General features: G+C 26.8%; 1 protein-coding gene across 1 annotated transcript in view; it reads right to left on the reverse strand.

Moving 5' to 3' along the window:
• LOC100169186 (neurexin-1) overlaps positions 1-17804 on the reverse strand; it is a 285341-nt gene that overhangs the window by 31565 nt on the left and 235972 nt on the right. The window contains exons 5-9 of the mRNA XM_029490369.1: positions 16717-16848; positions 14431-14594; positions 13786-13812; positions 9470-9628; positions 7256-7411 (exon numbers count right to left, since the gene is read on the reverse strand). Coding sequence (XP_029346229.1) covers positions 7256-7411; positions 9470-9628; positions 13786-13812; positions 14431-14594; positions 16717-16848 — 638 coding nt within the window. The remainder of the gene's footprint in view (positions 1-7255; positions 7412-9469; positions 9629-13785; positions 13813-14430; positions 14595-16716; positions 16849-17804) is intronic.

A 17804-nucleotide genomic window follows, 5' to 3' on the forward strand; every position in this document is an offset into this window, starting at 1 on the left:
AGTACCTAATAAATATTATGATACGATTAATTTGGAATTTATTATAGGTACCTAATATAATATTATGTCTTATACCTAGACTAACATACCGTCTCCGCTCAGAATCGTTTTTCTTATACAATGATATTATATCATTGAATTCAAATTTAATACCATCCATTATACAGTGACCCACTTGTAACCTACTGTACAGCAGAGCGAAATCCACTTACCCACCTTTTTTACATATGTAATTTATCAAATTTAAAATTTAAGAACTACATATTTTCTAGTTAAAAATGTATAAAATGTTCAATTTTTACATCTAAGGATTGAAAATTTAAAACAAGGTTCCACGTAAATCAAACTATATAAATGTGAAATGAAAATCTCTCTACAGGCTAAACTCTGGAACTACTTATCAGATCTTCTTGATTTTTTTTTTAAACGAAAGAGTATATAACGGAGAAGGTTCTTTTTAGGAAAATTTTAGGAAAATGTAAGAATTCTGAATGTCAAAAACACAACAGTGTCGCCATCTTTCTAGAAAAAAATAAACTTTATAATAAAAAATTTAGTTTATTGTTGCAGACTAAAATAATAATAGTGTATTATATGTATTGGTTGCTATTGGTTAATCGGGCATGTTTGTTGATTTGTATTATTATTTTTTGTCAATAAATTTTCTTGTGTCTATAAATTGCTAAAAAGAGTAAAAATATTTTGAAAAAAATGTTATGGTGTATAAAACTATGCGAATATACACATTCGTTGATCATTTTTTGTATCCAAAGTTATTTCTATTGTAGTTACACCAAAAATTAAAATTGCTTTTCTAAATTACTAGTTCTGCTCAAAAGTTTATTTTTTCCTTAATTTTTTTTAGTTTATGCCATATTTTTTATAATCTATTTGGAATCAAGCACAGCATGAAAACTTACAGTAATTATTTGGAGATCAGTCCAAATAGTGTATCTGCTTTTTAAGCTTAAGGTCTTAAGACGGGCAATGTGTGCTCTAAGGATAAGAACGTCGAAGTTATTGGAGAATTAAATGGACCAAAAGCACAATAATTACATAAGATTTGCAAATGTTCTTCAATCGGTCTGTCGAATTCGTCGGTTTTGGACGGTTTTATCTTTGTAGCCTAAACCTAACTCTTCGTTTCCGGATAAATTGTTTTCAAACTACGCGGGATAACACACCACTGTAACCATTTAGTAGACAATCGTGCAGATTCAAAACATTAGTAATTATTTACTTAAATTCATGGAATTCACGCTCGCACACACACAAACAAATCCAGGAGGTATCCACGAATAATTATTGTACATGAACGAACAATTAAGTGTCAGCCGTTCACCTAGAATAATAGTAATTTAATGAATCCCTAGCCAAATATTTTTCGTGTAGCATTCATTAAAATTGATTTTAAAATGTTTTCATTCTTAAAGTTGTTTTTATTTTAACATACAAATTTTTACTACATTTTCATCATAATATATGATCCAAACTAGCTTAATAAATGTGTAACTATTACAGTCATAAACACATATATATCTCAAGGTACAAAGATTTATTTTGTAATTTAAACTTATTATAGGTACCTTCCAAATATAAATCCTGTTACAATGTTTCTCTTTATGGTGTAGAAAAAGACGTTATCATTTTATTTTAATAATTTATATTACATAGTGAATGTAGAGCAAGCTCTGCAGAACTAATAAAATTCTCAACAGATTATTTAGATGGAATTTATAGTTTTACGACCTTAGGATTAGAACAGTAATAAAAGAGAGTTCAAATTACAAATGTAGAATAAATTAATGTTAATAATATTAAATAATGTTAGCTTGTTTGGTCTACTCTCATATATTATATTCAGTTCTTACGTAGTATAAAATGGCGATACGCGACGGGAGTAATAATATTATAAAGAATGGCTGACGGGTGAGTAATAAAACCATTGCATACAGTTCTCAATAATCCGGATTTTGAGTTACACATTTTTTTTTATCTACACTTATTTTTATTTGTTATCTACACCTACTGTTCAGAAATTTTCCATTATGTTTCTACCGAGGTTTTGGCGCTTTTATATTAACATCATCAATATTATTATTCATTTCATTTCACTTTTCTGAAAATGTTGTTAATACTATAAAATGATATATGATGTATTACGTATGTAAAAACGTAGGTATAAGTACATACGAATGGTATATTAATACATTGTGTACACTGGTACTCTGCTGCAGGTATCTCGTCGATAGAAATTAATATAAATAGCAAACTTTGAAAAACCTAAGTGGTTTTTCTTACTAACAGGATTTACAGAGAATACCCGGTGTTGATATTAGTGGACGGTTCTAAGAATATACCTACTGGGAAGTTAAGCAGGATAATATTACAGCTTGTGGCAACTACAGTTGTGGTAATAACGAAGGAAATCGCTGCACTAATGACATGTTACTGACTCATGTGTTTCCACTTAAGAACCTCAGCTAATATTTCTCTTGAATAACAAGTCAAAAATGTATCATAATGATATTCATCTTAAACGTCTTGCATAGTTGTAATTACTATTTACCTTAACAGACAACTCTTAAAATCAGTGGCGTGGTGAACTTCATTAACTTATGAGGCACAATAATTTATATTAGTAATTATAAGTACTTATATATAAATAATTACGTATTTACGTAATGGTAACTGAGAATGATTGGTTTAGTCTTAGTGTATACTTAATAAATTATTTACTATACCTATGTGAAATACCCCTTGTCTCCAGGAAACCCAACACCCTTTAAGCTGAGGCACGTGCCCCAAATAAAGTCCTTTACCACGCAACTGCTTAAAATATAGAAAACATCTGAGTTCAACCAACAGTAATCCATTCTTGATAATTTCTGCAATTATTTTGTAAATATGATTGAACATATTATTATACCAATAAATTTAATACGTATTAAAGAATCTAAACAAAGTGATGAAATTGAACTGCGCGTTTTTAAATAGACACTTATATGATTTGGTAAATTGTAAATTTTCAAGAAAGAATACCCTTTAAGAATATACTTTATACCAATTACTTTTTAAACTGAAAAATTTGAAGGAACGTTCTAAAACTTTATTTCTGCCAACTCTAACCAAGTTAGGACAGCCCACCCTGCGATCGAGCTAAATTTCAGGTTTCTAAACATATCTTAAACAATTAACTATTATTCCATTTACAATTTTAAACGCATTTGGTTTAAAGTTTAAAATAGTATGCATAATCAGAATCTAACAAAACTAGACTTTTCTGTGTCCATACAAGTTAATCTAAAACAGGTCGCAATTGATTAAAATATCATACTAAAATACATAGATAAATAGATCACAAGATCTCCCTACTACCCACTTGTGATAAGCATTGTCAAAGACCTTGAGGTTGTTACAATGAACAAATATAGAAAAAAAAAAAATACTAAAATAATAGACTCCCTCCACCAATGGTTTTGTCTGATAAAATGTTATGGACCATTTGCATTACATTTTTAACGACCATATTAATAAGGCTTCTTTTACGTCTGAAAAAGCTATATACCTACTTCGAATTAGAAATATCTGCCTTAAACATTTTTACTTCATTTCTATTTATTGGAAATTTAAAGGCAGTATGCAATGTTTGACAAAAATATACAAAACTGCATACGTTAGCGCCACGTAATAGCCGAGAGTTTATCAAGATTTGCATGAACTATTTTGTTGAAAACTCTTATCAACGATAGAAACAAACATTAATTTAAACACATTTTAAGGTAAACCTTTTTTTCTGTTCAGGCACTTCCTAATAACAGTAAGTGAATTTAATTTTCAAGAGTGTGTAATCCAAAATTATTTATTTCATTAAGGTCTAATGCAAGTTAATAATATTCTGAAAATTCGTCATAATTACCTACATAACATATATTAATATGCAGGCCTGTTTAGGTGTGATTATACGCCATTATTTTCACCCATAAATACCTGCTGATGCATGGCTTCTTCCAATTTATCATCATTAATTTATTGTTCTTTTTGCTTCCATAATAGCTGTTTTATTTCGATTTACTTTTTGTTTGTAATAAACATCCAAAAATTCCACCATTTCATTATGGCAAGGATATTATTATAACGTAATATAGTACTTCACGTTAATAGTGTGTGGTTTCTTTATTGAAACTCTAACGTCAAAAACTAATAATTTTTTTGGAATTTCGTTTTTTCATTAGACCGTGAGTTTAACCTAGGTATTAATACAATATACTAATGTTACTAGATGAATCAACTACCCTTTATTTGTCATAATTGAGGTTATCGTTATTATTGTATATTTGTATAACCTCTGTGTTTTGAAAATGTATACCAACTTGTAAAATCCGCCAATGATAAATATTTTAGATTATTTGGACGGTTTATATAATGGGAAATTAATACATATTATTTTATAAATATTTTATATTATGTATATTATATTTATATCATTAAAATTGACACTCATTAAGTTAAGTTCTTTAAATTAATTTAGAATTTGATATCTTTTGTTTGATTATCTAGTTGGTATATATTACACCGATAAAAAGGCCGACTCATCGGAATAAGTCTATTAGTAAAACATTATAATATGCAGTTTCCGGTGCCGATAATTCATTCTTTTTGTAGGATTATGTAGCATTTTTTATGTAACCGTGCTTCAACTAATTTGGTAGCTGCATAATATACTTTTTGGGGTCTGATATTACCGACGATATAATTTGTTGCAACTTCCATTCTTTGTGCTGACTTTAAATTATTTATCTTCTTCTCTAGGTTAGTCGAGGCAGAGATATAATAATGGCAATATCAACATTTACTTCAATACCTATTACTTAGGCGTGGATACTCTTATTAGGTATATACTGGAAATATGACCCAAAAACAGGCCAAATATATTGAGAAACACATGGCAAACTGCTAACCAATCTAACCTAATCTTATATATATTTCATTGTGTTTACCAAACCAACAATTTACTGTACTAGTAACTTTAGGGATGGACACAACGGGGATATAAGGCAGCTATACGTATGTTTAGAAAACAAGAATGATCTTTGTCTGATAATTTCTCATGAATCATAATAAAAAAAAAAAAATACAAACCGATCTTTGTACTTCAGCAAGTATCTATATATACATATAAAAATGGAGAAAAAATGTATAACAATTCATCAATCGAGAACGGCTGGTCCGATTTGGCTCAATTTTTTTTTAAGATGTTCTTAACTGCCAGGAGAAGGTTTTTACTAAATACAATTTTAAGAACATCCACCGGAAAGGTAGGAAATCTCAAATCTGCATGTAAAAAATACAACAGTGGCGCAACAGTGCATTATATTATATTGGTTGCTATTGGTTAATCGGGCATGTTTGTTAATTTCATATAATATAAAAATGAATCGCAGAATGTGTTGCTAAGCGCAATAATTCTACTGTACGTGTGTTGTGAGTGAACTCCTAAATTGTTAGACCGATTTGAATGAATTTTTTTGTATGCGTTTGCGTTTATTCATCTGATTTTAGTACGGTTAGGTTAGGTTAGGATTTTGTATTAATTGATTATATCAATCTACCACGGGTAGAATACGACAAACTTGGTATAATTTTATACTTTAGAGTTAAATCATACACTAACGAACATACAGCACGGGGTCCGCTATCTACCGCAGGTAGATTGCCTACCTGATAATGTAATGCTGCGAATCAGAATTTTTATTCCGGGCAACGGAAAAGTTAAGATTAATTTTGAAACCATACACCGAATATTAAATAACGAATTGAACAAAGTTTGAGTCACATATAGTTGGTACACTTAATGGGCAACGAAGTGTACGGGTTCAGCTAGTTTTATATAATTATTGTTAGAAGAATTGAATTGTGACTTATAATGTATTTTAGTTATTAAGTTATTAAATTCAATATTAATAAACTAATTTCTTAAATATTTTCATTTGGCGTTGGACAGTTTTATTTTCCGGTTAGGTCATTGTAATTAAATTTAAGAAGAAATATATCTTCTTTGTGTTAATAAACTCGGTTGGACAAATATTTGAGTCGTAATATAAAGACAGAAAAAAAAATATTGTCATTTCAAGAATAGCTCAAAACGTTTGTACGTATAGGAAATACCTTTAGTTCTCGTTAGTTTCTAGAACGACGATAAAATGAAGGATAATGGATATATGTGCTAGACGGACGGCGACAATGGATGGCTCTTTAATAACGTTGCCTCAATCAATAATGAATGAACACAGGCTTAATAATTTCCGAACAATTAGTGACAGCTGCCACCACCACTGCTTTAGTGGTGTTTGACATAGCGTCTTATATATAATATTTATGTATTAAATCTACTGTGCTATGCATTATATCTATTTTTAGCTAATGCATAAGAAAAAACGGTCATAATAATAATTAGTATAATAAAATATAGACAATTTCATCCATTTCACGTTGTACATTGTATGACATGACGTGTTATTCATGCAAATCTGCGATATTATTATTATTATTATTTGTAATTCATCTCCATCTGAGTCATTTATTTTTGTACTTAGGTAGTAGACATATTATCAATGTAATAATAAAATTCACATTTAACTGACACTGAAAAATAACCTATATTTTTTTTACTGTAGTGTAGCCCGTGGCAGTACTGTATCCAGAAGATTAAAATAATTTATGTTATAAAATAATAAATAATATTACAAAAATTAAATATTCAAAAATAAGTTCAATGTTTCTCATCACGCAGCTATTATAAATTATAAAAATCATAACTATATATATTTATAACACAGTACATGTACTACATCAATACGTTTTAATTATTCAATTTAATTAAGAGTTATAAAATATAGCTATGTGTTTTATAGGAATTTTGTATACATTTTAATAATTGTAAAAATGTACATATTTGGATATCTTGAGCAAATAATGAGATAGGTACATTATATTTATAGAAACGCTTTTATAATTACAATGGATGGATATATGTACGTCGTTAATCATTTTATTAAAGGTAACTTTAATTACCTACACTAATGATGAGGAATGATGTGGTTTTATTGAACAACAAAAATATGAATCCTAGTTATAAATAATCGTATATTTTGATACACAGAACGTATGATGTATTTAATATTGTTTTTACGAAGTATCAAAACTAACTAGCGTGATATGGCTTTTCTAAGATCAATAAAATATTTTTACTTACGAGGAATGATCGGGGCGTAGACAGGCACACAGGATCGTCCATTCCAAAGTCTTGGCACGAAAATTGCAATCGGCCATATACTTGTATAGTCGAAATGCCAGTTTTTCCCATTTCTAAGAAATCGTATTTATTTACGCCATCGGAAGTGTACTCCACCTATAAAAGTAAGTTAAAACACAGCAAAGATCGCAAATTAATACACCAAAAATAATTATTTTGGCACCGAGATCTTAAATAATTTTGGCTTAAACGTGGTTTAAATAGTTGAATTTAATCCTGCAGGGTACGTATCATTATGTCCTTGTAGTTTAAAATTATTATTGTACCAACGAATAGTATAGATACTTTTTTTGATTATTTAACATTAAATTCAATGAATACATTATAATATGGAATTCAAAGTGGATAGTCAAATAATATTTCTTCGTTTAATTTTAATTCTTAAACTAAAATCTATCATTTAAAACTACGGAATTTATTGTTGGACAGGTACTAATCATCTGACTAACATTAAAAAACCTCCCAAGCAAATTATTCACACGCAACATATCGTTTACACTTAGTCGTAATATTATTATAACAATGCAATAAGAAATTTTATTTATCTAATGTATATTTTAGGTTGCTTAAGTCAATGTTGAAATAATTTTTAAAATTGACCTTGTAACATTTTTAACGTAAGCAACATGTCAAAAGAAAATTATATCTAAATATAATTGCTTCAAGAACTTCCAACAGTTGGTCACAATATGTCTTGACATGGATGTATCAATTTTGCAAAATTTTGTTTAAATATGAATATTATGAAATACTTTTATAATAATATAATACAGGCTTGGTAAAGATCAACAATCACATTTTTGTTACGAAAACAATCAAAGTATGATAAATACTGACAGTTAATAATTATAATGTAAATTTGTGATTTGTGATATGTAAGTGATATGTAGTATAAAATATCGGCTTTCATACAAAATACAATTATAATTAACTAGGTAGTAGACCATAAAAGTATATCCAATAAGGTTAACATTTCATTTTGCAACTGTACACAATAATTTATAATATATTAATACATTTTATAGTTATACGACAATATTATGATTTATTTTGTTTATTAATTAAATATTAATTTATAAACATATTTAGTTATTGTGTAAAAGTTAAAATATTTTTTATTTATTTTATATTATCAACGATAAATAATATGACATTTAATTGGGAGTGCTTCTGTGGGTTCGTTTATAACGTGGTATAACAGAATACATTAAATTTAATACCATTGAGTATAGACTTAAGTAAGTATTTATACATTATACATTTATATTGAATACTGATAGGTAATTTGTAATATTCATTATAAGAAAAACATTTTTTTCTATCAAACTTGATGACATTTCCAAATATGTAGTATACCAAATAAGAAACTTTAGAAGTATAGTAATTTGATTCTAAAAAATAAAAATATTAAAAGTAAACGTTTTAAAACAATATGAAAATATTATAGTAAACTACAATTTTTATTTATAACTAGCTGTATTACATGGGATGGCCCGGGGATAAATGAAACCGAGATGGATAATCCACCTGCGGCGGCTAGCTATAAGTAACTATATTTTCTTACGTGAACCAATTTCAAACAGAAATAAATAAATATGCGATTATAATTTTAATATTATTAATAGTGAGGGTAAGTCACCCTTAAATAAGTGGTACAGTCTATTATCTAAACATTCCGCGAATCGTCAAAATCGGTGGAGTATTTTTCGATTCTATATATACCTCAGGCACATAGTCTTTGTGCTTCTAATCTATAATATTCCCAATCTAATTTCTCCAATTTTATTATTATTTATTTATACTAATTTTCATGTTATAGGTACCTACTTATACATTTTAAAATTAGTAATAAATCATTTATGTTTTGTGTCGGGAAATGTGATTTCGAGGAAAAGAACTTTTTGGAAAAATGGTACCTATTGAGAATAATACCTTTTTGAATAAAAAAAAATCGTGAAAAACAGACCGGAAAAGTGTCTCCATACCCAATAAAATGTTGGTGCGTATAATTGAAGACGAAAATAATAATATAGTTTGTAACGAACGTTATAAATCATAACTTATAAACAGAGTTTACCGTTTCACCAATAATAATTATTACGTAAAGTTATTGTACCGTGGAATATTATAATATTCATATTATAATAATTTTACTTTTCGAATGCATCCCACGAAGTTTGTGCTCGCCTTTGTGCCCGGCAACGCGACGGTGTTCTCACTGCCACCCAGGTATAAGTATCCTAGGGTCAAGGACGTAAACGCGCCCGCAGAACTCCCCTGTTCGCCGTACACCTCGTCCACTGTCACGGCCAGCTGTAATAAACAATGCAAATACGTATAATAACGGTATATATTAGAGATAGAACGAGTGTTATAGATAGGCAAGACACGGATACAGACATAAATAAATGCACTGCTTTTTTATTTTCCTTACACCAAGATGACGTGCTCGTAATAAATCATATTTGCACGACATAAGCACACAATATTTAGAATCAATACTATATTATTATTATTTTAGAACTTGTAGTGAACATAATTATTAAATGCCATCGTCCCGGATACAAAATATATTTCTGAGTCTTTTTTTTTTTTGCAACACACTTTTGCTACTTTCTGCTGGGCTTAACGGTGACATTTATTATAAGTTTTTTTTTTACATATAAAAACTACTACGCCGTAAATCCTCCCAAAAATTATATCATATAATAATAATATATTTATTGTAATACAAATGGGACTCATACAATTTGGAGACGTTAGTTTGGTTTGGTAAATTATATTTAGTGACAAATGGAATGGAATCCGCATAAATCTAATTCCGTTTAATTCCATTCAAATTGGAATGTAAAATGCAGTTGATATATGTAATATGTATATATTTATGTGTTAATACGCGTGCCAAGTTCTTAAGCCTTTATTTATTAAATTGGATTCATAAATTGTATTATGTAAAGCCCGCGTGCTCTATGTAGTATACTAACATATAATGTGGTAATGAATTTCAATTTTGATTTACGGCCATTAACATAATATAATTTACTGTTTATTTATAATTTTTTTTTATTTGTTATTATAATATTATAAGTTAGGTAATGAAAGACATCTTATGATGGAATATAAATTGAGTTTGCGGAAAAATTAATGATCGAAAACTGTGTTCCCGATTCATTATATCTATACGCTATATCTACCTAACTATTATCAATATATTATATTTTATATTAAAATGCAAATAATAATAATAATAATAAAAATCATAACCTTAGGATATACTAGCAAAATAAACCAATGGTGGTCCAATAAGCTCAGGTACGAAAAAAAGAATAATTCGCGTCGATTGAGGGTTCTGAGCATACGTCATACCTATCGTGTTAGCTTAAAGCGTTTATTCTGTATTTCTGTCTTAAATAAATAATATTTAAAACGATGATATTCACATTTAGCTAATAATAATATAGATAGTAATAGTTTACAACAATTATGCTTTACGAACAAATTGTCGAGAATATTGTTTATGAAACACATGAAGTTTACACAATGTTTGCCTAATATTAATTGGGACATAATCAATTATTTTAACAAATCACATCGTCAAAATACAAGTTACACATTCAAATGAACAGTATGAAAGTATAATTATTCTATAGTAATTAAATTTCGATTCGTCGACAAAACATTTTAATGATCAGTAGTTTGTTTCAAATTATAATTCCATTAGATATTGAAGGTACAATTAATTTATATAACTGCTAAAAACGGAACAAGGAAATAGTATATTATTGTAATAATAATGTGATGTTATGAATAATATCATTATTTCTTTGTACTCAAATGCATATCTAACGATACTTACAATCGTTTTTAGTAAACTATACTACAATTAAAATATCTTGATTTTATTGTTTTTGTACTACAATAGATATTTCCTTTAGATAAAGCACAACGCTTAACTTTACTTGTTTGCTTAAAAACGTCTAGTCAGGTTTTGTTAAAACAATATTTTTGCACATATTTTCGCGCAATTATTGTGAATCATGAACAACAATAAAATAATAGCATCATACATTTCACGCACATTCACAAGCATTTATCATCCGTTTTCTATTTCTCTATTCTTGAGACACGTACATTTATTTTGTTAAAAGTATTTATTTGGTTGGCGTTGTGTAAACTTTGACAGTATTGACACTGTCTACCAATAATATTTTATTTGTGAAAAGTTTATTAAATTTTTCAGAAATAATAATTAAACGTTCGATTTTTAAATCAAATCTAATGAACTTATTTGTTCTATTTTAATTGTAAATCATAAAAATAAACGTTGATTCACACTACCTGCACTTTATTCAATAAATTTACATTTTGATGTGGCCACTGGCAACCACAATTCCCGAGGGTAGACTCTATTCAAAATTTCAAAGTTAAGATATTTTCAAGGGTACTTGCCACCTTGAATTTAATAACTTGTTATTTTTAACAAATAATTTGTTGTTGTTATTATAATAAACTATTATTTTGGTATTTCTAACAAATTAAATTTTAGCTAACATTTTTATAAATAGTGACGTTGATTATAAACTATATTCAACATGTATCATAAACTGATTTTTACATTTCACCTGTTAGAATATTTATAATTTTTGTTATTTGTTATTCATATTTTATGTTTTTTTTTTATACACATAAATAGTTTTATTTCTGTAAGTTTTTATTTAGTTTAAAATCTACAATTAAAGTTAAAAAAAATATTAAAATTTAATATTTATCGGTTTATATTATTAATTTATAAATAATATAGTAATTAGTCCAAAGTTTAATTTATAGTGGATAATTTAAATAAAATTTTGTGAATACACTAAACCTCTAAGATTACAGTTTAACAGATTAATTCATAATGTTGGTAAGGCAAGTTTTTTATGATAACAATGAACATAATAAACTATTTTATTTTACTTTGTTAATCGAGATCATTATATTAAGTTGATTCAGTATATTATAATAATCTTCTGAGATTCCACAAGACTCAATTTAATATTTTTTTATAATCTATTTTTGAACCAACAATATCTTAAATGTACTTAGTTGTTTTCTTGATATTTGTAATTTAAAATTCAATTAGGTACTTCGGTACATGTATAAAAATACTGTATTTTTTTTTAATGCTTTAGTTCATTTGATATTATGATTGATCATTATGATACTGGCTATTATAATATATTGAGTGATTAAGACAGGGCTTTAGGATTTGCGAGGCCCAAGGCGAAAACTAATTTTACCACTTTTTTCAAACACAAGGCCTCCAAATGTAAGCAAAAAGTGCGAGGCCCAGGGCCTAGGCCCTGCTCCCCCCCCCCCCCTAAGAACGGTCCTGGTAACCAGAACTAGTTGTGATGATATTTGGCACATGTAACAGGAACATGGAATTTAACTGTTAGGTATTTATGCAGTAGATTTATCCTTTACGTTACCTAACAATTTTACCAACGATATTTTTCACATTAAAAACATCTACATAGGTAAGTTTTTATTTCTCGAAACGATTTTTAATTATTTTAAATATCACTTACCTACCTAAATGTATTTATTTATGTAATGCTATTGAACAGTACGCTAACAATGAATTCGACCTAATTCATAGGTACGATATGACTAAATGAGTTATGACGTTATGTCTATGAATCTGATATAACACAACTACAGCAGAATAGAAGTTAGTAAACAAGTTTTCTACCTAGTAAAAAGTAATTTTTGTTCTTATTTTATTCGAATTTTTTTTTGGAGCAATTTTGGGGATGCTTGGTGGTGTTAGCATCCCCAAATTTTTATTAGTTATAACTTATCATATTATGTCATAGGCATAAGGATAAATTTATTTCTAAGACTTTTCACTTTCATAATAATAATAATAATAATAATAATAATAATAATAATAATAATAATAATATAAATATTATATAATAATGCCTATCTAATATAATATTATAGGTAATTTATTGTTTACATTAATATAATTAATAAACTACTATATATATTAATAACACAAGAAGATTTTATACTTTAAAGAACGAATAGTCGATAACGATTACGCCGAAATGTCTATCGAATATTCGAGTATCCCGTTACAGCTTATTAATTTCTTTCACGAATCTGGTAAATACAAAAATCATCCACGGGTCATTTTGGTCAACTTAAATCTAGAACCCCCATAAATTTAACCCAAATTGCGTCTATGACATTTCTGAATATAAATTAGTGAGTATCTTACAACGATTTCAGTAAATTGTTCAAAGTTTCTTTTTTTAAGAAGTAATATAATATGATTCTTATAATATTATTACGTATAGGATATTATAAGTTTTAGTAAAATGGTCGAAATCATTTTTATAACAACATATTAACCTACTATTTTTATTATTTTACAGATAGTAGCAATAGTTTTTTTTTATATCTGTTCAAAAAATACAAACCTTGCAAAAACTGGTGACTGCAGATATCTAAAAACAATACATAAAGTGATGATTAGTTAATGACAATATTAGAGACTTATAGACACATTGTCTAGATATTAGTTATCTTATCTAATATTTTTTTTAAAATTTAAATAGTGTTTACTTATTGTTATAATATAAAAAAGTTGATTTAACCATTTACAAATTACATTGTATAAAATAAACAATACATTTATAATATATTTCCGAGGTCATCTTACAAATTATAGTATTGAAATATTATTTAAAAATGTTAGGAAAATGTGAGAAATATTTTTAAATTTTATATTGCGAAAATTTAATTTAAAACGAAGTCACTATTGTAATATATTTTATATTCAATACTAAATTCGCTAATAAAACGTTCAACTTTCAATTTAAATTTTATTCTCAATTTTTCTTTGTCCACTATATATATAATTTCTATTTTCTTGGATATTTTAAGAAGGAAACATGGTTTTAAATATTTCATGAAAGTCATAGGTATACTAATTCATTTCCTACTGCCCTCTTATCGTTTGCTGACAACCACTTTCAAGATTAGAAAGTGTAGTTTTGACGGATGAACAAACTGCTGAAATAATTAATGTCTAAAGAGCATTATTGATAATTAAAATCCTTTACCCCTTGTACTTTGCGTGTGACTGATATCTTATGCCATTGGTTATCGTCAAACCGTATTCTGTTTGGCTTAATAAACATATCTAATGAGCCCGTTCCCACTCTCATCGTCACTGTAATGCCACCAGTTACAATACCCACGTTTAAGTAGTTACTAGAGCCGTCTCCTGAAACATAAAAATATACAGTTGTTATAATCACTTTTTGATATTGTTCAAATAATCGTGAATATGTAGCTATAAACGATGAATTCTAAAGTGCGTTGTAAAAATAATGACTATTGCAGTATAGTTAGTACTTAGTACTAATAAAGATTAGTATACATTCATTGGTATTATGGTTCTATTAAATATTAAAAATAACATTAAATTATATTTTTATGATAATGTGAATACCTACGTATAACATGTATTTTTATATTCATAATTTGTACTTCTTTACAAGTTATTAGTACTTAATTTTCGAAAAAAAAATCGACAATGGTTTTAGTTAACCGGTGTTCCAAAAATTATTTTTTATATATTTACCATAAGATTTATATTTAAAAAAATATTATCACTCTATCAGTGATTGAATTATTAACACCCAGTAATTAACAACAAACTTGACACAAGATATTATAATTTGATCTTTAATTATTAGTTATTTATTCAATTACTATTAGTAAAAGATAGTTGATAATTTTTAATACGATCAAAAAGTGGATTAAAATACATGTTTGATAATTAAATAAAAGGACTATATATCTAAAATACATTTTCATATTTAATTATTTTAATTTTGAAATTAACCTGTAGTTATATCATTTTATTAATCCATAATTAAAGATGATTTAATAGGAAAAAAAATTAATTCGGTTTAAGAGGATATTGATTTTTGGTTGTTAAACGCTTCACACTTTAATAGTAATTTGATTGGTGAAAATTATATTTCAGTATTAACTTGGATTGGTAGGTATTTGGTACCTATGTTATTTAAAAATGATATTAAACAAATGTTTGTGTGAAGACTCTGCTTGCTGTAATTAAACATGCCGAGGCATTTTATAGATTTTATATTATAATGAGAACATTAGAAATGTAAACATACTTAATTTAAGTATAGTTTATATTTAATTTTTAAACGGTCACATAGTATTATGCCTCACGCATGCTTTCTATCAACACCTTAAACAATGGTGGAATAATTCAAATGCCTTGCCGAAAAACTGATAAGTCAAGCGTCATATTCACGCAGCCAGTTTCAGGACGAGATACATAAAATCGGTCCCTTTGTGTCAGTTAATATGTCTAACGTCTGTTCACAATATAAATTACGTAAAAGGTACCATAAAGTCATGGGTAGTACACCGGACTTGTTATTATTTATCTAATGTTACCTATGTATAATATTTTCATCTCAGCTTTGATAATTTGTATTTATGACGTAAAAAAATGTTTGTAAATAATGAAAACCGAAAAAACAAAAATCTAGGTATAGGTACTCATTATTACGTTCCTGAGGCTTTGTAGGATTTTAACTTCCGACATTTACAAAAGTCAGTCTTGTTTACAACAGTCATGATTTATTACATGTGTTTGAAGCTTATTTAAACATTATTATTCACGACCACCCATATTAATAAACTGCATTCGATAGGAAAACGTAATAAAATAGAAGAGAACAACTGGTTAACCATAAAAACGATGTAGTATAACGTTCTTTATTTAATATAATTTCACGAACAATATTATTATGTTAAGTTTTAATTGTCTATGAATAATAATAATAATAATAATAATAATAATAATAATAATAATAATAATAATACACCAACAAGTACAATTATTGTAGGTAATTTGAATTCAATATTATCAAATGAAAATTACTTATTTAATATTAAGAATCCACTTTTTATTAATTTTTCATACATTATCAAATTAAATAATGTTGAAATATTACATTTAAATATTTAATAATAAAAATATTTGATATTTAGCAATACTAATACTAATTAACTAACATTCCATGTTGTGTTGAATTTAATTTTTAAATCACATCGGTAATATTTTCCATAATTAATTTTATAGTAAGTGGTATCCAAAGTTATTAAATATTTTAAATATTTTTTTCGCAAATATCTTTTACATTTTTATGAGCTGCTAACTAGTAAACTGCTACAAATTATTAAAATATACAGAATCTAATAATTTACAAATCTAATAATATAAAAATACTTACATAATATTATTTTTAATGATAAATTAATGTTATTAAGTGTATTTATTATAACAGCAAATGTATTCTTACCCATGTGGTAAAGTAGTCCAGCTGGTTTTTTAGTTTTGAAATGCAATACGAATGAATCTCCTTCAGTATTACCGTCAAATGCATATTTCAAAAATTCTCCTCCAGTAAATGAAGCTTCTGCCATTACCTTATCTGTGATAAACAAAAAATAAAATTCTGATTACTATTTTGAAAAATAATAAACTAATTGACAAATATTTAATTGTAATATAATACAGAAAAAAATTCCCTAATAATATTAAGTGCCAGTGGTACTTAATACCAATAGCAGAACATGTCATACATAAAAATGGCCAAAACCACTTTGGAATTACTTCCACATTTGGACTGGTGGGCTTTATTTTTATCATGTTATCAAAATAAATAATAATATTTGAAATTGTATCTTTTGTTGCATAGTTTTATATAGGGCAATCATTTCTATCATAAAGGCAACTTCAAAACGGAAAACAAGTTATCAAAGTTGCAAGTTTATCATTTTCCAAACAATGGAAAATGTTTTATAATAATTATTAAACTAGATAAATTATTTTTATTCGTTTGAATTATTTAGTTTTTGAACAGTTATTCAGATCAAACTAGACATTTTCAATTTTTTTAAATTGATGTTGTTTTGCATAAAACTTAAATTACGCTATGAATTAAAACACTGATACTAATTATGACTTAAAATAAAAATATTTGATCACCATGATACAATGCCATACTAATTACATAATATCAATTTTTTCCAAAAGTCAAACGATCAATACATGTTTGGTCTTAGGTATATACCACAATTTGATAAAATATTTTATGAACTAATTATTTAATTAATTAATCATATTGGTATATAAATACAAATTAGAAATTGCACTTTTATTAAAATAAACAATATTTTGAATATATGCAAATTTTGTTTTATTACAACCTATACTACAAAATATGTTAATATATAGCGTTAAGTATTACAAAAATGAAAAATAAATTCTTCAAGAATAGTAGATAAAATTATTGCATTTTATAAATGCCAGTGGTTAACACTATACGAGTTCATTATTTACAAAAGAAAAATATCTTATTTTAAGATAAAAATAATTAGTTTAGGT

This window comes from Acyrthosiphon pisum, chromosome X, assembly GCF_005508785.2.
Source record: "Acyrthosiphon pisum isolate AL4f chromosome X, pea_aphid_22Mar2018_4r6ur, whole genome shotgun sequence".
In the NCBI taxonomy this organism is placed as follows: domain Eukaryota; kingdom Metazoa; phylum Arthropoda; class Insecta; order Hemiptera; family Aphididae; genus Acyrthosiphon; species Acyrthosiphon pisum.